Below are 20,861 nucleotides of genomic sequence, written 5' to 3' on the forward strand. Positions count from 1 at the left end.
TTTCTCATTTATCTTTTTTCTTCCCTCCCCTTTTCTCTCACTGATTTTCTTCCTCTTCTCCCTCTCCTCTTCCCTCTCTCCGATTCTTTCCTTCTCTTTCCTCTTTATTTTTTCTTTTCCCTTGTTCTCTCTTATTTCTCTCTATTTCTCTTTCCTCTTCCACTTTCTTTCTTATTTCTTTCTTATTAAAAATAAACTTGTACAAAGACACACCGCTCCGAGAGTTATTTCATTTAAACTTGTAAAAAGGGTTTTTTAATACCACAATACTTTTATTGACTACTTAAAAATCATAATTGAATACTTACGTATTTTTATTGATGACTTAAAAATCCTAATTGTATACCACTGGATTTTTAAGCTTCAAAACAATCTATCAAAATCTCAATTGAATACACCCCATCAAATCTTACTAAAATCTGGAAACTCAAATCCTAGTAAAATCTGAAAACTAAAAAATCTAGAAAAACTAATAAATAAGGAAACTAACTAATGATGTCCGCATCACAATTCCAAAATACTACTCTCTTCTCCACTCGACAAACTACATCTAGCTTAAGAAGGCAAAATTAATTATAACACTGCAGCTTTCCTATCTAGAATAACAAGTGTCGCAAGTTAGAATGTTAAGCCATTTCTCAGTAACAGCTGACAAAACAGTAATTGGATGGATCCAAAATAACACAAGGGGTTATGTGCAACTAAACGGAAAAAACTAATCAAAACTACACCAACTAGACATTCTATCACTACTGTTAATAAAACATGACTTTGAAAAGTTCATATTCCACAGAGCAAGAAATACAAAATGCTTATGATTGACATCAGGGACGGATACAGAAATCTTATCTCGTAGGGTCATAGTGTAAAGTTCAATTTTTTTTTTTTAAAGATGAAAATAACATTGAAAATGAAACTATAGTACATTCATTGATAATTCATGTAAAAAACAACATTACAAATTACAATTGGCCACGACGAGGTTTCATATTTTGAAAACGTAGCATTATAGCTTCATTTTCAATACAATCAAAAACATCCTTCTCAACGTAAACAAGTAAGCTATCATTCAACCACTGATCTCCCATTTTGTTCCGAAGTGGACCTTTGATAATATTCATGACGGAAAATGCCCTCTCGACTGAAGTAGTAGCAACCGGTAAAACTAGAGCCAATGTAATAAGCAAATACACATAATTGAATGCTCGATGCATCCTTGTCTCCACCATTTTTTTTGCAAGATCACCAATCCCTTGCAAGTTAGAGAAATCACTACTCGAACACACATAATGAATATAAAGCTCAAGTTGATCTTCAAGTGCCAAAAGATCCCCATCCGAAAAGTCTTGAGGATAAAATTGAGCAAGACGAAGTAGCTTTTGTTTATCAAAAGCTACAAATGAATCATTCGGACTCAAGCATGCCAAACAAATAAGCAACTCAGTATTTACCTCATTAAAACGATCATCCAACTCCGTAAGTTGCTCATCAATGACATAAATAAAGAGCTCCACACGATAATGATGACGATTTGTCTTTATTGGAGCATTACGCCTTGACCTCCCTGGAAGTACGAATGCCTCATCCATGTTAGGAACATCAATATGATGTTTGTCACAAAATGAAGACACCTCTTCAACCAATGCATCAAACCCATTATTCCTCATCCAATGTAGCTTTTCCTTGCATGATTTCACCAAAGCCATTGCATTCACAATTTCTTGATCTTTCTTTTGCAATGCTTGTGACACATCATTTGTGAGTCCCAATATAGCTTTCATTAAGAATAAGTGAAACACAAACTGAAAAGTAAGCATTTCCCTTTGAATCTTATTTGCTTCACCGGCACTATCATTGGGATTATCATCAATAATCATTTGAAGCACATGAATCACAGATGAAAACATAGAAATGATGCTAATAATGGTACCGTAATGTGAGCTCCATCGTGTGTCACCGGCACGTTTGAGACTTGTTTCTTGATGCAAACCTCGCCCCGTGATAAGACAATCATTTTCAAAAGCTACCACAAGCTCTTCTTGAAGTTGTGCTCTAAGTGCATCACGCCGCTTACAAGATGCTCCAACATGGTTAACCACACTATTAGTGGTTGTGAAGAAAGAGGCAATATCAATATTCTTCTTTGCTACGGCAACAAGTGCTAGTTGAAGTTGATGAGCAAAGCAATGAACATAGTATGCACAAGGTTGTTCTCTCAAAATCTTTGTTTTAAGGCCATTCAACTCACCTCTCATATTGCTAGCTCCATCATAACCTTGTCCTCGTAACTTAGAAAAGCTCAAACCATTGGAAGAAAAGAATATGTCAATGGCATCCTTTAGTGAACTTGAAGTGGTGTCGGTAACATGTTGAATCCCCACAAACCTTTCAATTACATGCCCGGAGTCGTCCACATAACGCAACACCATAGCCATTTGCTCTTTCACCAAAATATCACGTGCTTCATCCACCAATATAGAAAAGAATCTATCTTTTAAACCACTCATGATAACATCAAGTGTTTCCCCCGCACATGCATTGACAATATCTTTTTGAATACTTGGAGCTACTAACTTGAGATTCCCCGGAGCATTTTCCAACACAACTTCTTTAACTTTCTCATCATTGTCCGCAAGGAATTGCAATAGCTCCAAGTAATTTCCCCTATTGCTTGAAGTGGCACTTTCATCATTTCCACGAAAAGAAAGACCTTGTCTCAATAGAAACTTAGTGCACTTGATTGATGCAATTAAGCATCTTCGATATGCCACACGAGCTTGTTCGGAGTGTTTGCTCACAGCCGTTTCAATATGTGTATTTTGATTCATCAAATTTGTAGTAGCTTCTCTAGCTTTATTATGAACACTACCAACCGGTCCAACATGCACCTTTATTCTTTCTCTCCCTTTCTTCCAATTCTTAAACCCTACTCCAGTGAAGGCTTCACTACCCACTTGTTCAAAATTGGATTTAAAGAGATAGCAATAAAGACAAAATGCAGCATCTTTAGATACACTATACTCCAACCAATCAAATTCATCAAACCATTGGGGAATGAAGCGTCGATTAATTCCTGAGATATTACTTTGTGGGAAAGAATGACCTCTTGGTTGACAAGGCCCTTTTTGTAGATATGCTCTTCGAACCTCATCTCTAATATTAGTATCATACTCCATCATGCGAATTCTTAGTCCCGGGTCTGCCTGAAGATTAGCCAAAACCTCATCTAACTCACTTTGTCTTGAACATGAAGTTCTTGAACTACCCATACTATCCGAACTACCCAATGATGACTTTCTCTTAAAAAATCTTTCCATAATGCTACATAAATTAATCAAAACAATAACTAAAATCAATTAAAGAGCACACCAAATTTATACCAATTAACCACAAAAAATTCATACATGAAACATTCAATAAATCAAAACAATAACTAAAATCAATTAAAGAGAACACCAAATTTATACCAATTAACCACAAAAAATTCATAAATGAAACATTCAATAAATCAAAATAATAACTAAAATCAATTAAATAGAACACCAAATTTATACCATTAACCACAACAAATTCATAAATGAAACATACAATAAATCAAAACAATGTAATTTAGGTTTAGAGTTAGTATTTACCTTGAATTGTGAATTTGTGAGGTGGTGGAAGCGGAGGCAAGCTTTTGGAAGTGGCGGCGCTGCTGGTAGTGGCGGCAATGGAGGAGTTGTGGGGGGTGGAGGTTGGGGATTTAGGTTTGAGGGTTTAGGAAATGGGGGTTTTGGAGGTCTAAGGCTGGCTGAGGGTGGGGATTTTTCACGAAGGGAGGCTGGCTGTTCTGTTCCCTTTACAATCTGTTTTATTTTTTTTTTCAAAGGCCTGGACCAAAAGGACGTCGTTTTGGCCAGGTCTTTAAAAAAAAATAAGCTGCTGCTGGTCCAAAACGACTGCGTTTTGGCCAGCGCATTTTAAAAAAAAATTCGCTGGCCCAAAACGACGCCATTTTGGCCAGCCGGTTTTTTTAAAAAAAATTAAAAGCTGGGCCAAAACGACGCCGTTTTGGCCAGCTTCTTTTATAAAAAAAAAACAGAACCTGTTCACCTTCTTCTTCCTCACTCTTATGCAACTCCTCTTCTTCAGCCCATGGGGTCACACACCAAATCAAAGGGACCTTCTACCTTGAATTCTTGGAGTCCATAGGGTCGTTTGACCCCATTGACCCCACTGTAGCTCCGTCCCTGATTGACATATGGTACCTTCAAGCTGTAACCCTCCAGCGAAATCCTTAAGCAAAACAAAGCTCGAAACAAGTTCCCACGCCTCCCAAATCGTTGAAGGTAATCCATCAACCTGAACCCTCACAAGGCTCGTTGTTGCGAGAGTATAAGCCATCAATTGATTATGATGTAACCCCAAGACTTACCCTTGGTCAGTAAATTTCATTGTTGAAGTGACAAAAGAACCAACTGGTTCTTTAAACTCATGCTCTTTAGTCCAAGACTCCTTCACCCCGTAATCCTTCATCACCCAAACACTGATAACATCATTTACTTTATGAATTACAGAGAGCCAACCTTTTAATATTCCGAGCTTAAAATATGTTCTTCGCAGATTTTGAGAAGAAAGCGGTAGTGGTAACTCTTGGAACCGCTCACTTTCAACATCAAAGACACATATCAAACGCCGGGACCTGTCCCTACAACTGCGACCAATCCAATGAAGAACCCCATTGAGATAAATCCCATGACGAGGATTTACCCTATAAAATGAGTAGCCAGGGTGCCCAATGTTTCTCCAAATTCCAGAGCCAACAGTCAAAACCATTACTTGGTCAGGCTCTCCGCCTAGAGACGAAACCCGAACTAGCTTATAAACATCACTAATGGGGCTGAACCCAAAACCATAACAGTCTCCATTATCACGATTTGAAGGTATTGGGAGAGAGAAAAACGTACAGGTAACAGGATCGGAGATGTGAAGATGACGGGTAAAGTCAGAATTGAAATCGTAGTGACAGAGGAAGCCATTGCACGAGCCTACAACGGTCATACAAAGAGCTCTGAGATTACTAAAAAGCTGCAACACGACGTCGCTTTGGCTCCCGATCCTGTCGAGGTCGACCAAGAAGTGGCCAGTGACCCAGAGGGAAGCGGGTGTTCGTGAAAATAGTTCTCTGGTGAATTGAGCGTCTGAGAACCAACAACGCCAAGATTTACACACGCGCTTGCATTGGATGAGAGTTTTTGTTGGGATTTTGCAGAAGATCTCTGTTATTATGTGGACTGGCAATTGAAGAATGTAGGGTTTCTGATCATGCTCTTCTTCTTCTTCATCATCGTCTTCTTGTTTTGGAGGTCTGTTATTGTTGGTTGGTCGGTGGCGGTGGCGTCGTTTAATTCTCCTCATTGATCGAATCGCTGTAATTGCGGTACCTGGCTAAGATCGGAGAAGCGTCTCAAGGTTTGAGCTTGAAGATTCAAGCCAAGCTTAACCGAAGAGCTGAAAACAACCAAAATGGGCATCACCAATGGGCCCGGCTAGTATATTATTTATTGAGTAATGCTATTTAGACACACAATATTGATCACTTTAGCTGACCACCTTATGTAGCAGCTGATGTGTCTTGCAATGTCAATTAATGAATGTTGCCATATATATTCTATTTTTTCTTTTTCTTTTTTCAATAATCCTTAAAAAAACAAAAACATTAAAAATTAAAAATCAAATTAAAAAACCCTAACGTCCCTAGCAAATGGCCTCACGTCGTTCTCAATTCTTCCTCGCGTCTCCACAACACTCCCTTCCTCCATTGTTGCTGCACTCTAATAAGGGAATCACTAGAACGTGGCTGAGAGTTGGAGTCCCCCGGTATTCTCTACTTTGCTTCTCTCATTGCCTCCCTTCCTCCACTAAATTTATCCATCCCCATCCTCCACTGTTGTTGGTGAGAGTTAAGAGTTTTCTAAAAAAGAATGAAATTTGCAGTCCTGGGCGATTGGGTGGGTTGAAGAATGGAGAGGTTCACTTGTCTATTCTTCTCCAAAAGCCTATCTGACAGAGAGGTTGAAGATTGAGGTACATACCCAATTTTTAGAGTAATTTTGTTGTAAAAATTGTTGTACAGGTTCTTAGTTTTTGTTTCTTGAATCTGCAATTTGTTGTAAAAATTGATTAGTGTAATTAGTTGGGTCTTGCTAGCATGTAGTTCGTGGGTACTGGGTGGCTATAATGTCACTGAATGTGATAATATTTGAATTATAAAGATCATAACACTTGTGATTGAATGCAAATTGTGATAGTTTATATGTGGTCTTTTCTTTTTATTGGTGCTGGATTGTTGCAGGAACTTTTTGAGGGACATTACTTCTGTCAGGCACAAAAGGAGGACTTCTTTCAGCGAGCAAAGCCTTACAAAGATCATCCAACAATACTTAGGTGAAAGCATTGGGCAATAGCTTTTCAATTTTGGTTTGATCTTCCTAGCTGTCCTCATCCTGGATTCTGCATTGTGCTAGTAACATACTAGGAGAACCTTTAAAAAGAAAAATGGAGGAAAAAAAAAAAGGTTCTTAATTGACTTGGGAACACTTTTTTGGCAGTAATACTTATGTATTTTATTGCTTGCTTTGTAGGATGCAAAAACTTGCAAAAGAGTTGGGTGTGGTAATACCAGTTAGTTTCTTTGAAGAGGCAAATAATGCCCATTACAACTCAGTTAGTTTCTTTCAAGTTGCATAATGTTCCTCTTATTTGATCTCATCTTTTAATTATGATAAAAGCCACTATTTTTCTGCTGCAGGCTACCAGGAAAAGTTCTACTTCAATACAGGTGACACTGGATTCTGTAGCAGTATACTTACACACAAGGGGTCGCTCAGGTGACACTGGATTCTGAAGCAGTATATTTACATTCTGTAATCTGAACGTTGCATAGCTTGGTCTACAATGACAAGGAAATTGAGAGATTTTACAAGTCCAAATTCTGCAACCCCAAGTTTTGTTTTATTTTTTTTTTCCTACAATTGCAGATAGGTTTCTCTGTCTTGATTGTAAATGCTCACTGATGAATAAATGGCTATACTCATATATTTTTGTAAGGAAACTCATATATGTTTTGGTTCTTTGGATCAGTATTGGCGTTTCTTTGAATGTGGTTCTTTCTGACTGGATGATAACCATCCTACTCTTAGGCAACAATGCAGGGAGGCCCACGTAACTCTTAATAGAAATGCTGGAAGTAATTAGACAACACTGATATTGGAAGAATAACTATAGAAATTAATAATGATATTTCCAATCCACGAATGGACATGATTAACAGTACCATGCAGATTAAATTGCTACAATAGTGATATATATGAATGAAAAGGAAAAAGAAAAAAAAAAACTAATTTTGTGGTTGAGTACAAGATCAACTCCATTACTTCTGGAGACTAAAATGGGACTTGAGCACTTCCTTATTTCATGTGTTCGTGAGGTTGTAGATAAACAACAGGAGGGTGTTGTGTGCTTTCTATCATATACTCTCCATTCAAGTGATGTGGACGATCTGCTTGAGCAAACTCTATAAACAAATCCAGTAACCAAATAATTTCAAATACATCACTAAATTAAAAATCAAACAATTAAATACAAAAGTAATAGAACAATATCAGATGAATCTTTTCACAACTCACATTTTGAATGGGAAATGTAGGGGTATTAATCATCATCCATACGACCATGACTATCCTGTGCATTTTGAGCCTTGCAATTACATTTTACTCTTGGATATGGCTTTAAGACATTGCTTGCAGTACTTTGCGGGATCCCTGATCGAGAACATGATAAAGTCACATATTTCAACTCCCCACAATCTCCTTTCTTCGATGATCTCTTCTTCATTTGGAAACCTACTCAATTTGCATATTTTTTTTATAAAAATCAAGCACCTCATCAGCTGTGTTCAAAATCATATGTACCTTAGGTTCTTGTGTTGTTTCTTCCGGGCTCATTATATTTTCCAGTCCAGTCTCACCAATCTCAACCTCATCATTTTCTTCACTCATCTCCAAATTTGAATGGCTTCTTGAAGATTCCAAATATTAATATAAACTTCCTGTAATACATATGCAATAATACACATTCAATTGACATTATAGTAACCAGTACCCATGAACTACACGCTAGCTAGACCCCAACAAATTGCAATAATACACATTCAGCAAACATACCTAGTAAGTGATTGTTCAGCAACAGTAATTTGCAATAGTATCTAAACTCATTGACTCAAAATTTCATCAGATCGTAGAGTCTTCTTTATGGTATCTAAATAATAACCAGAAAATAAAATACAGACTAAGAATAACAAAACCTCATTCATTCACAAAGTATAAATATTTGTTCATTCAATGCATGTTTCTTCAACGGGAAAAAGGAAAATAAAGAAGACAAGCAAACATGAATTTTACTGTAGATGACAATTTTTAAGACAAAAATCTTGAGGTAGCTAAAATTCCTTGTTTGTAAGGTACTTGTAAATTCCTTGTCCTTTTGGCGTCTATAAGGCTGATTGTTCAAAGCATTATAGGCATCTGTTATTAATAACAGCAGGGCGCACAAAGTTAAGAACCTGTACAACAATTTTTACAACAAAATTACACTAAACATTGGGTATGTACCTCAATCTTCAACCTCTCTGTCAGACAGGCTTTTGGAGAAAAATAGACCAGCGAACCTCTCCATTCTTCAACCCACCCAATTGCCTAGGACTGCAAATTTCATTCTTATTGAGAAAAACAGAGTAGAGAAGCAGAGTAGAGAATGAGAAGCAGTATGAGAGAAGCAGAGTAGAGAATACGGTAATTGAGGGGGCTCCAACTCTCAGCCACATTCTAGTGATACTCTTATCAGAGTGTAGCAACAATGGAGGAACGAAGTGCTATGGAGACACGAGGAAGAATTGAGAACGACGTGAGGCCACTTGCCAGGGACGTTAGGGTTTTTTAATTTGTTTTTTAATTTTTAATGTTTTTGTTTTTTTTAAGAATTATTGAAAAAAGAAAAAGAAAAAATAGAATACACATGGCAACATTCATTAATTGATATGGCAAGACACATCAACTGCCACATAAGGTGATCAGCTAAGGTGGTCAATATTGTGTGTCTAAATAGCATTACTCTTATTTATTTAATAAGTGCTTTTGGACGCCCTTGGCGTCCCACAAAAATGCGGACCTTGATCTTTTATGTATATTACCTTTTCTGCACGCGGAAAATTTTTTATTTTTTTTAGAATTAAAAAAGATAATGAGTAAGTACTCTATAAAAATAGGATTCATTATCTGATTTTTTTTTTAATTTTAATTTTTTAATATGAAAATATGTAAATTTACCATATTATCCTCATTTAATTAATAATTTTAATTCTTAATGTTTGAATTAACCAAGGGCATTTTTTGGTATTTTCAATGTTTCACAATTCTTGAGAAAATATTATATGTACTCAAATTTAAGATAGTAGCATACTAGTGAGTATAGTTAATTTGGTTGAGTTATTTCACTTTCACTCTCTTACAAGTAGAGATTAAAAAACCAAAACACTAAATGAATATTAGTGCAAACTTCATTTCCCCAATCACGTGTACCAAAAAAAAATTAATACTGTAACATTAAATAAATAAATAACCAACCAACAACACGGAATCCACATCTTACACAATAAAGAAAGGAATAAATAAACTTTACTCAAATTATGTACCCCTACAGCAATGTATGCAGCCTAGGGGTGGCAATTTAGACCAAAAAACTGCAAAACTGAAAAAACAAAAAAAAATTTGAGGTATTACTGCATTTGAACCGAACATGCGGGAAAACTAACTATAATTTGCAGTTTGAGGAATCTACCGGCAATTCCAGTTGCGGTTTGAAAAAATAAAACTTGCGGTTACAGCAAACCGCAATCTATTTTTAATTAATAATTAAAATATATTTTTATAATTAATTGATACTAAGTAATATCTGTTAGAATTCATCTAACGGCTATGATCAAATCTAATCTCTCTCTCTCTCTCTCTCTCTCTCTCTCTCTCTCTCTCAAACAAGCCTCTCTCGATCTCTGTCTCAACTCAATCTCGCCACCACTCTCACTCAAACTCAGCCTCTCTCAAGTCTGTCTGTTACCCTAAACCTCAGCCTTTCTCAAGTCTGTCTCCAGTCAACCTCGCTGCAGCAAGCTTTTCGCACTCAACCTCGCCATCACGATCAGTCAAGCTCATCCTAAGTTGTCGTGGATTTGGAGCTACAAACAGTAAAGCCTCAAGCAAACCTAATTTCTAAAATTGAGGGTTTCAAAATTAGGGTTTCGAATTTTGAATAGATTATGGAATTGGGAATAATAGAGTTTTGATTTTGGGAGTGTTTTGTTTTGGATTCTATTTTTTTGTCTTTTTAATCGAGTTAAATATTATGATTTATGCCTGTGTTGAATTAAATTGTTGAATTGAGTTAAATATTATGATTTATGCCTATGTTCTTTTTGGTTTCTGTTTTTATGATTTTCAAAGTTTAATTTGTTGTTTTTAGTTTTAATTTGGTTGTGTTTAATTTGTTATTAATATGCCTCTATGTTGTTTTTGTTGTGTTGTGTTGTATTTAATAGATGGAGTCTAGCCACTCTAACACACCTAATGCCTCTAATCCCCAAACACAAACCGAAATGCCCAAAACACAACTTCCAACTCAAACACAAAATCTCACACATGAGGGGGTTGTGGTGGGAGATAGGAGGAAAGCCCCAAAATTGATTTGTGTGGTTACATTGCACAAAACAAATCAAGAATGAAGATAATGGGGTAGAGAAGATTATAGGGATTTCCAATTATTGCAAAGTGGAGATGCCGGAGGACCCTAGAAAAAATGGGACAACGGGTTTAAAAAATCACATAGAGAGGATCTCATCTCTATCAACAAGGTGATGCAAATCAACCTGCCTTGACAACTAACACAATGGGTAGTGGATTGGTCCCTCACACATTCAATAAATAAAAAATGTGAGTTAAAGTTTGTGTAGTTCATCATTAAGGATGAGCATCCTTTTAGAGTCGTTAAAGGCTCGGGTTTTAAGGAAATGATGTACAAGGTGCAACCTCGGTTGAAGGTATCAAGTAGGAAGAGGGTTGCCGAGGGGGTGTGGGAAAGGCAAAGATAATAAGTGTGATTGGAGAGCCAAGAGTTAGTATCACAACCAGTACTTGGACATCGATCCAAAACATAAATCACATGGTTTTGATGATCCACTTCATGGATGTTGATTGTAAGTTGACAAAAAAATAATTAGCTTCACAAAGATCACTAGTCATAAGGGCTTTGACATAGGAAAAATTCTAGATGCATGTTTGATGGATTGGGGTATACACAAGGTGTTCACAATTACCATTGATAATGCTTCCGTCAACAATGGGGCGGTTGAGTACATGGCACAAAGCCTAAAGGCAATGAACACCTTAATGTTGGATGGGAAGTACTTGCACTTGAGATGTGCTTGTCACATTCTTAATTTAATTGTTAAGGATGGGTTGAAGGAGCTTAGTGCCTCAATAGAAGGTATAAGAAATTGTGTGAAGTTTATTCACTCTTCTCCGTGTGAGGTTGGATAAGTTTAGAGAACTTTCCATTTCATGTAGGACGGACAAGATGGAAAATGTGCAAATGGATGTGCCTACAAGGTGGAATGCAACCTATAAAATGCGTGAAGGTGCACTCAAATATAGGCAAGTCTTTGACAAGATGGCATAGTCTTGTGAAGTGTTTCAAGCTTACCTTCTAGAGGAAGAAAAAGTTAAGAAAGTGATGGTTAAGAGAGTAGGACCTCCGAAAGATTATGATTGGGAGAAGGCATTAGCTTTTGTGCATTTTCTCAATAAAATTTATGATGCAACATTAAAACTTACTGCAACCAAAACTTGTACATCCCCAATAATTTTCCTAGAATTGGTTGGGCTACAAGTTCAAATATAAGCAAAAATGAAGGATCCTAGAAATTTTACCATGCAACGGGTAGCATCTTCAATGAAGTTGAAATTTGACAAATATTGGGGGAGCTTTTGAGGTTATGAATAAGCTTATATTTTGGGCAATATGCAGGACCAAGGATGATGCTTCAAATGCTCCAAATAAGCTTTGGCAATCTTGGGGCGAATTCTAGAAAGCATGATGAGATTGTTAAGGAGGTTGTAAAGTGTTTGAATGAATTGTATAATAAGTATAAAGGGGTTGTGGGTTTTATGGGCCAAACTGATGAGGATGAGGTTGATGATGAGGTTGCACAAATTGGTGACATTGTTGATGTCATATTTCAACTAATGAAACAACTTGTGCAAAAAAGGAAGGATGAACAATCCGTTGAGATATCCAATGAAGTAGATAAGTACTTGACGGATCCCTTTTGAGAGCCCTTTGAGCAAACAATTCAATCTCTTGAATTGGTAGAAAGAGAACCAAAGAAGATATCTTATTCTTTCACAAGTTGCCAAGGAGATCTTTGCAATTCCAAGTTTTACAATTGCTAGTAAAATTGCTTTCAGCCCAGGTAAGAGAATTGTAGATCCTTTTAGAATCTCCTTGCATCCTAAAATGATAAAGGCATTAGTGTGTACTTGTGATTGGCTTAGGGCAAACAAATTTTCATTTTACAAGGAACCCACAGATGATGACATTGAATTCTACAAGGAAATGGAACATGTTACAACTTATAAGTAATTAGTTTATTTATGTTCATGTTATTTATGTTTCTTCTTATAATAAAATGTACTAAACTTGTGTTGGTTTATTTGTAGATAGCATTGGTGCTCATACATCACACCTGGTCCTTCAAATCCACTCACGACCACCACCAACACTTGAGTTCTCTTTTGGGTTTGTATTGGTGCCCATAAATTTGAATTGCATTTTTCTTTTGGTTTGTAACTTCTCTTTTGAGTTGTAACTTTAATTAATTTTGTATTGCATTTTTGTTTTAGGTTGTAACTTTAATTAAGTTTGCATTGTATTTTGCATTTTTCTTTTGGGTTATAACCAAAATTTTAACTTTATGTTCTTGGGTTTAAATTTATTTATTTAGGTTGTGAGTTTATTTGCTTAAATTTGCAAAGTATACTTGAACTCAAAGGGCTTCAAAATAAGCTTCAAAACTAGGCCTACAAAAGTACATAAAAGATTGGATTTTTATGACACAAAAAGACCCAACTTAAAAGACCTAAAACTTTCTAATTTAGGCCCAAAATATGTCAATCGATTTAAACCGTTAATTCGCAATAACCAACTGAAATTGCAGTTGTACCACCAAGCGATTAACTACAAAACGTGGGCGGTTTACTGCTTCAAAAAAAAAAACGAAACCGCAAATAGTCAGGCAGTTTGAGGTTTTGCTCAAAATTTGTGATAACCGTACCACAACCAGCATTAATGCAGGCCCTACTTCCATCCTACCGCAGTGCCACCATCACAGATCCCCAAAAGACCAAAAGTCTTCATTTAAGAATTCAATCTCCCTATCATTTTATAGAATCAGCTACTTCTTTTTTCTTTTCTTTTTGTCGAAATCTGATGTCATTGAACAACCCAAAGAACACAGCTTCTAACCCAAACAAAATTGAACTAATTAATAGAGGGCATGGGAGCCCATCAGAAACAAGGACACGCATCAGGGACGGAGGTGGTTGATTGACCAAACTTTCCAGTTCCACCGGTCTTGCACCTATCGATGCTGCGATGTGGGCAGCTCGATTCCTTTTGCAGGGGATCCAATTCCATTCGATATGGGGGAAGGCATATGAGACCTTCCTAATCTCCTGAATAAGGGGATAGATTGTCCAGATTCTATTTCCAACAGCCCATTTGATCCCATCACACAAAATCTTAGAGTCAGTTTCAAAAGACACACGATCAAATTTCATTAGTTTTGCTAACGCCAAAGCATGGAGAGCAGCCAACGCCACAGCTATCAGTACTAAACTACTTCGTGTCGAAACAACCATACCACCTCGCAATAAGCCATTTGAGCCTCTTGCCACCACTCTCAAGCCAGCCTTGTGTGAAGACCAATCCCATGCTGCATCAAAATTCACCTTAATCTAGCCATTTCTGGGAGGCAGCCAGAGACACTCGTTAGTTTCGCTCATCACAAAGGCAGATGGTCTGGTTGGTTGAATAGATGCAGATAAGAAATCTCCCGCCGTCTCCATAGAATTCGAAATGACCCTGTGTGGGTCAGGCTGTGTTCCTTCAAAATAGAATTTGCACCTCATTTTCCAGATTTCCCATATGAAGAAGCAGATGTGAATAAGAGGCCAATCTCTTTCAACTGTCGAAGAGAACTCCCATTGCAGAAGGTCTTTCAGCTAGTTATCAATTGTAGTAATGGATCGGGGATCGACAAGGTAAGAAAAAGGGGCTCCAACCCAAACTGGCAAGGTCCAAAAGCACATAAAAAGCATATGTTCAATAGATTCCTCATGCAGGCACCAAAAGGGGCAAGCAGGGTTGAATGAGATTTTTCGTCTAAATAAATTGAGCTTAGTGGGGATGATGTTTGCCACCATTCTCCAGATAAACATTCTGATCTTGGGGAGAGTTTTAAGTTTCCACAGCTCCTTCTTGTTGAGGCCCAAAAATCCCAGGTTGGGCCAAATATATTTTCGGCCCAGCACAACACAAAGTGAAAAATCTTTATTTAAACAACATGCCACGCTACAAGCTTAAGTGGGCCTAAGCCACGTGAATGCCTAGGACTTACTGAGCAGGCTGTGGTATGGATGGTTACAAGCGTTCACGAGGCCCATTGACGGTCCAAGGAGTGGAAGTTTTGGGCTACTTGGGAGCATCAAAACTCAAGCTCATTCCTTGAGTCCAAACATATGGGTAAGCATGAGAGAAAAAGAGAAAATCCAATAGCTCATCACCTTAAGAAAAGGCCCAAACAACTTAGAAAAATATCCAATAGTCATAGCCCATAAAAAATCCCACATCAGCCAAAGTTTCCAGCAGTCTGACAAAATCAAAGGAAACTCACAAGCCTCCGGAAAACAAAACAGCCCAGCCCAGCATCATGGAAAATATCTAGCATATTTGTCAAAACCATCAAAACCAAGCAAACCCATGTGCTGATCACCTTTTTTGACTAGCACCCTTACCTATTCTTTCCTCTTCAAGCTTTGGTAAGAAAACAAGAAACAAAAGTGGGCGGCTCCTCACCCACATGGAGAAGTCCAGCTGCCTGAGGGTCTTGAAACTCCAAAAAGCTTCATGCCTACATGCTCAGGCTAGAGAAGTTTCACCAAACAAGATTAAATACAAGAAAGTGAAGAAAATGGGGGAAGGAAGCTTGACAAAATTAAGGTTTTTAGTGCCTATCAAAAGGAAGCACTTTCTACCCAGCAAACACATCTGAGATCTGATCTCAAAAATCACCTGCGTTGCTGCAAGCCTCCCAGCAACCAGGATAAATCATCGAAGGCAAGCATCCCCTATGGAACCCTTCAATTTCATGCTTTGTTCTTCCATCTGCTTCCTCTCTCTCTCAAAACTCGCATCCAGAGAGAGCAAGCATCATCTCTCATCTCTGGAACCCTTCGATTCCCAGCCTTGTTCTTCCATTGCTTCCCATCTTCTCTTCTGTCAAATCACCCAGGAGCTTGACAAAGTTTTCATCAAGCTGCTGGAAATATGCTAAAGCCACCCATGCTTCCATCTTCTTCCTCTCTTTCCATAAACACACATCCTGAGAGCAATCATCATCTCTCATCCCTGAAACCCCTACAATTTTGAGCCATATTCCTCCATCTCATCCTCTCTCTCTCTCTCTCTCTCTCACATGCTAAACTCATGAATGCTCAGCTCCCATGCCACAAGCTTCTCATGCCAAGCCAAGAATTTATTTGTAAGCGACTGTTGGTTTCATTAGTGAAGAAGACCAAAGTGTTTCCTAAGGCTCAGCTACCCTTTCGAAGCACTCTTGGAGCCTGATCCTTGAACTCAGATACAAGGGCAGCTTCACCTGTTTCTCTTTTTTGGCAGCACAAGCCCATTCGTCAGGCTACTAGAATAAAAAGACCCCTACACTTCCAAACCACATTAGCCACTCTATGTGATGAATGTTCACTCCCACTAATGTTTATTTCCATGCCAATATGAGCTCTGTGATACCCCAATCTTACACTATAGGATCCATCAGGCGTCCATGGCCAAATTCTTCTATCAGGACAGTCCGTGATGCCAACAGGGATATCAATAATCAAACGAATCAAATCTGGTCTTATGCTTCCTTCTAGAGCATCAAGATTCCAGGTTCGGTGAGGAAGATCCAGTAGTTGATTAACCATAACAAGGCCAGAGGGAGGAGGAGGGCCGAGCAGAGGGGTATAACCCCCTTGAGAATGAGGAATCTAGTTGTCTTCCGAAATATTTATACTCCCTCCATCCATAACCTGCATAGTCATATGTTGTTTAAACAGATCCCGACCATCAAGAAGACTCGCCCAAATCCATGACGGTCTGTGGCCAATTCCAGCTTGCATAAAATCCACATTTGGGAAATAACGTGCTTTTAGGATTTTTACCCATAAAGCTTGGGGATTCATCAAAATTCTCCAACATTGCTTCCCCAGCAAAGCCATATTGAAGCTATTCAAGTCTCGGAATCCTAAGCCTCCTTTCTCCTTACTAGCACCCAAGAATTTCCAAGCCTTCCAATGCATCTTGGATCCGGACTCAGAGTTTCCCCACCAAAATTTAGCAAGGTCGCCGTTAATATGATTGCAAAGAATCTTGGGGAATTTGAAGCACCTCATTTACAAAAATGTTCTTATTGATTTTAATTATTATAAGTAATAATAAAATAAAATACAAAGGGTCCTATTTATATACATAGGCATATACATTTCGTCTGAAATTTTGTTAAAATTCTTCACGGACGACACACAAGATTATCACCTTTTTAACAGCATTTTTGTCCAAAACTTTTCGCTCAAGTCTCCTCCCACTCTGTCTGCCTCATCTTTCTCTATACGCCTTTTCTCTTCACCTCATCCTTTTATTCATGAGCTATACATAAGCTTTAGAAGTGAATATACCAAATTCAATACCGAGCCTAATCTTTTATTCATGTTTCATTTGGTTCTCTCAAGTTGGAGCTCGAATGAGCCAAAGCAGGCTAAGCACGACACGAACTTGAACTATTAAGCCGATTTCAATCCTAGACAATATTACAACCTTATGCGGGGTGCGCTGCCCAACTGCTGCTTCACACTATTACCTTCCTTGCAGGAATGAAGTAAGAAATGCACACAAATTTCAAGAATTCTTGCCCGTCACTGTTACAGACTATAAATCCAAAAAATTTAAATAGTATATTATGCTTGAAGAGACAGGACAGCAAGGAACTTGCCTAAACAGGGAATCAAGCGACTGGGCACCACAGTTACAGTGGCTGGGGCTTTGCCCCTTCCTAGGAGCGGTCCTAGGCTTGACCACCCGCATCGGCGTGTGTGTGAGTTTGTAGATATTTATCGACCTTTCATTAGGAGAGGCATAAAATAAAAAAAAATAAACAAAAGGGGGAATCGAAAAACTATTGGACTGGCTACCTACCTATGCTTTGCAATACTTGTTTCATGCAAATTGCCTGCCCTTCAAAATGCTTCTGTTAATTCCTGGATAAGAGATTTACTTGTACAGATTCTCTATTTTCTCCTTGTACTGAGCAACAACTCTGTTCCTTCGAACTTTCATAGTTGGAGTCATTAAACCACCATTGATCTGCAATTACAAGGTATTATTAATCAGCCAGACGGTCACATGTATACCTCGTGTGACAATGCGGGTATGGACATTTTACCGTAAAGGGCTCGCTCATACACGATGCAAACCCTGAAGTCCTGCATGAAATAGAATGAAAATATTAGAGTGCAATGGTCTAAAAGATTACTTAAAACAATAAATTTACAGTTGCTCCCACCCCAACCAAAATTTCCAGGTATTATTTAATAAGCATTTGTGACACTTCATATCCCATTTTTTTAATATTAGATACTATAATCTAACACGGAGGAATGTATGAATAATCCCATCAACTAGATGTTGAAAGAACTTTTCTTTTTCTTTTGAAGAAAAACAACAGTTTATTAAAGTAGAAAATCTGATTAGAAAGAATGGATAAGGAATCCACAATATAAAGAGAAGGGAGAAAAGAAAACACACAAAAAGGCGAGTAAGAAAAACCTCAAAATTTGAAAGATCTAGTATCACTTCGCAGCTGCTAACAAATCCAACATTATAGAAGAATGATAATAATCCATAAACTCAGCTGAAAGCGATGCCCATAAAGCTTCGCAGGAACTCACTCTGTCCCAGAGTTCATCTACCCTCGCGCCCTTATAAGCCTCAAATATTCTTATTGCACTCCATCCAAATTGTTCCAGGAAAATGCCAACAACAAGCACCCCCGTAATGTTTTGGCTTTCTTGCCCCTCCCCAAAGCCTCAAACTTGGTGCTCAGAAATTCAAAACACCCCTTAGGGATAACCCAACCGGCCTTCATCTCCCTATACAATTTCCACCACAATTATAAAGCACAAGGGCAACGAAAACAATTCCAAAATACTATCCTCTCCACCAATACAAATTACAAGATCCAAACTACCATTTGTCAGAAGTTTGTTTTTTGTTTTTTTAGAGGAAAAGATTTTATTTTGTAAGAGAAAACTGCAGTTTAGTGGACGTTTAATCCACCAACAGCAGAAGAGAAAGAGCATTAATTCGACAAACTACATCTAGCTTAAGAAGGCAAAATTAATTATAACACTGCAGCTTTCCTATCTAGAATAACATGTGTCACAAGTTAGAATGTTGAGTCATTTCTCAGTAACAACTGACATAACAGTAATTGGATGGATCCAAAATAACACACGGGGTGATGTGCAACCAAATGGAAAAAACTAAACAAAACTACACTAACTAGGCCTTCTATCACTACCATTAATAAAAAAATTACTTCGAAAAGTTCAAATTGCACAGAGCAAGAAATACAAAATGCCTCAGGATTGACATATGGTACCTTCAAGCTGCCCTCTGGCGATATCCTTAAGCGAAACAAAGCTCGGAACAAGGTCCCATGCCTCCGAAACCACTGAAGGTAATTGATCAACCTCAACCCTCACAAGGCCCTTTGTTACCAGAGCATAAGCCTGCAATCGATTACGATGTAACCCCAAGACTTGCCCTTCCTCAGTAAAATTCAATACTGAAATGCCAAAAAAACCAACTGGATTTTTAAACTCGTGCTCTTTAGTCCAAGACTCCTTCATTCCATAATCCTTCATCACCCAAACAATGATATCATCATTCAAGTTAAGAATTACAGAGAGCCAACCTTTCAATACTCCGAGCTTAAAATAAGTTTCATCCAGATCATAAATACAAGGGGGCAGTGGTAACTCTTGGAACTGCTCGCTTTCGACATCAAAGGCACATACCAAACGGGAACAGTCACTACTACTGTGACCAATCCAATGAATAAACCCATTGATATAAATCCCATGAGGAGTTACACCATCAAAAGAGTAGGCAGGATGCCCAATGTTTCTCCAAATGCCAGAGCCAACAGTCAAAACCATTACTTGGTCAGGTTGGTCAGGCTTTCCGTATGGAGACAAAACCCGAACTAGCTTGTAGACCTCACTGATGGGGCTGAACCCAAAACCATAACAGTCACGTCTATCAGGATTTGGAGGTGTTGGGAGAGATAAAAACTCACCAGTAACTGGATTGGAGATGTGAAGATGACGGCTCAAGTCAAAATGGGCTTCGTAGTGACAGAGGAAGCCATTGCACGAGCCTACAATGGTCATACAAAGAGTTCGGAGACTTCTTATACTGAAAAGCTTCAAGGCGACGTCGTTTTGCCACCCGGCCCTGTCGAGGTCGACCAAGAAGTGGCCCCAGCGCGAGCGGACGCCAGTGACCAAGAGGCAAGCGGGTGTTCGTGAAAATAGTTCTTTGGTGAATTGAGGGTCCGAGAGCCAAGAACGCCAAGACTTGCACACGCGCTTGCATTGGATGAGGGTTTTTGTTGGGATTTTGCAGAAGATCTCCATTATTATGTGCTCTGGCAAATGCAGAAGGTAGGGTTTCTGATCATGCTCTTCTTCATCGTCGTCGTCTTCTTGATTTGGGGGTCTGTTTCTGTTGGTTGGCGCTCGTTTATTTCTCTTCATTGATCGAAGTGGTGTCGTTGCGGTAGGCTGGCTAAGATCGGAGAAGCGCCTCACTCAGAGACTCAGAGTTTGAGCTTGAAGAACGCTTCTTCAACCCGAGCTTCGTTAGAACCGAAGAGCAGAAATGAGCTAAAATCTGTTTTACAGGCAGTTCGACTGATGTTTGGTAATATTTCAATTATTTTAAAAGTAGTGACTTTTTAATAACAGCTTTTAAAAGTAGATTTTATTTTGTTTTTCAAAGCTGCTTTCAAAAGAAGTACAAATAAATATTTAATGAATTTTTTTAATTTTCAAATATCATCATTAATTTTTTTTAAATGACACTACCTCCACTTCTACATCCAACTCCACCACTTGCACCATCACATTCACTACCTCCACAATCACCGTCACCACCACTACCACCACAACCACTACCTCCTCCACCACCTCCACCTCCAACTCCACCACCACCACTGCTAAACTATCCGATTCGGTTTGAACCGGTTCTGATCCGGTTTTAGTTTCGGTTTGGTTTTGAATCGGATTATAAAAATTGTTTTTTAAAATTGTTTTACTGAAATATTATTTTTTTTACTTGAAAATTAACAAATTATTCAATTTCATATAAAAATAAAT

The 20,861-nt window shown here is 38.1% G+C and overlaps 2 protein-coding genes across 8 annotated transcripts; both read right to left on the bottom strand.

Annotated features, from left to right (window-relative positions):
• On the bottom strand, positions 963 to 4,815 carry LOC18787819 (zinc finger MYM-type protein 1). The gene is made up of 2 exons (XM_007221224.2): positions 4,415 to 4,815; positions 963 to 3,321 (listed from the first exon to the last, which is right to left on the bottom strand). The coding sequence occupies exons 1-2, from the start codon at positions 4,813 to 4,815 to the stop codon at positions 963 to 965; spliced, it is 2,760 nt and encodes a 919-aa protein (XP_007221286.2).
• LOC18787832 (F-box protein At3g07870) lies at positions 7,219 to 20,380 on the bottom strand. 7 transcript variants are annotated; one of them, XR_002269859.1, is made up of 7 exons: positions 19,082 to 20,380; positions 17,864 to 17,903; positions 17,617 to 17,784; positions 8,652 to 8,741; positions 7,953 to 8,089; positions 7,668 to 7,802; positions 7,220 to 7,555 (listed from the first exon to the last, which is right to left on the bottom strand). XR_002269859.1 is itself a non-coding variant. In XM_020555584.1 (4 exons), exons 1-3 carry the CDS (start codon positions 20,238 to 20,240, stop codon positions 17,878 to 17,880), a joined length of 1,056 nt encoding a protein of 351 aa, XP_020411173.1. In that variant the 5' UTR covers positions 20,241 to 20,380; the 3' UTR covers positions 16,868 to 17,784; positions 17,864 to 17,877. The 7 variants fall into 7 exon arrangements, 2 of the variants coding, with proteins under 2 accessions (XP_020411173.1, XP_020411172.1); XR_002269856.1 differs by having other exon boundaries at positions 7,219 to 7,555; positions 7,668 to 8,089; XR_002269858.1 differs by lacking the exon at positions 8,652 to 8,741 and having other exon boundaries at positions 7,219 to 7,555; positions 7,668 to 8,089.

Source organism: Prunus persica, chromosome G1 (genome assembly GCF_000346465.2).
Source record: "Prunus persica cultivar Lovell chromosome G1, Prunus_persica_NCBIv2, whole genome shotgun sequence".
Taxonomy (NCBI): domain Eukaryota; kingdom Viridiplantae; phylum Streptophyta; class Magnoliopsida; order Rosales; family Rosaceae; genus Prunus; species Prunus persica.

Excerpts from the sequence above, each read along its gene's own strand:
- LOC18787819 (XM_007221224.2), bottom strand. The coding sequence starts at position 4,815 with ATGGTTTTGACTGTTGGCTCTGGAATTTGGAGAAACATTGGGCACCCT. Across the intron at positions 3,322-4,414 it reads ATGAAATTTACTGACCAAGG|CATTATGGAAAGATTTTTTA; the intron begins GTAAGTCTTGGG and ends TAATTTATGTAG.
- LOC18787832 (XM_020555583.1), bottom strand. The coding sequence starts at position 20,240 with ATGAAGAGAAATAAACGAGCGCCAACCAACAGAAACAGACCCCCAAAT. Across the intron at positions 17,904-19,081 it reads CGCCAGAGGGCAGCTTGAAG|GACTTCAGGGTTTGCATCGT; the intron begins GTACCATATGTC and ends TATTTCATGCAG.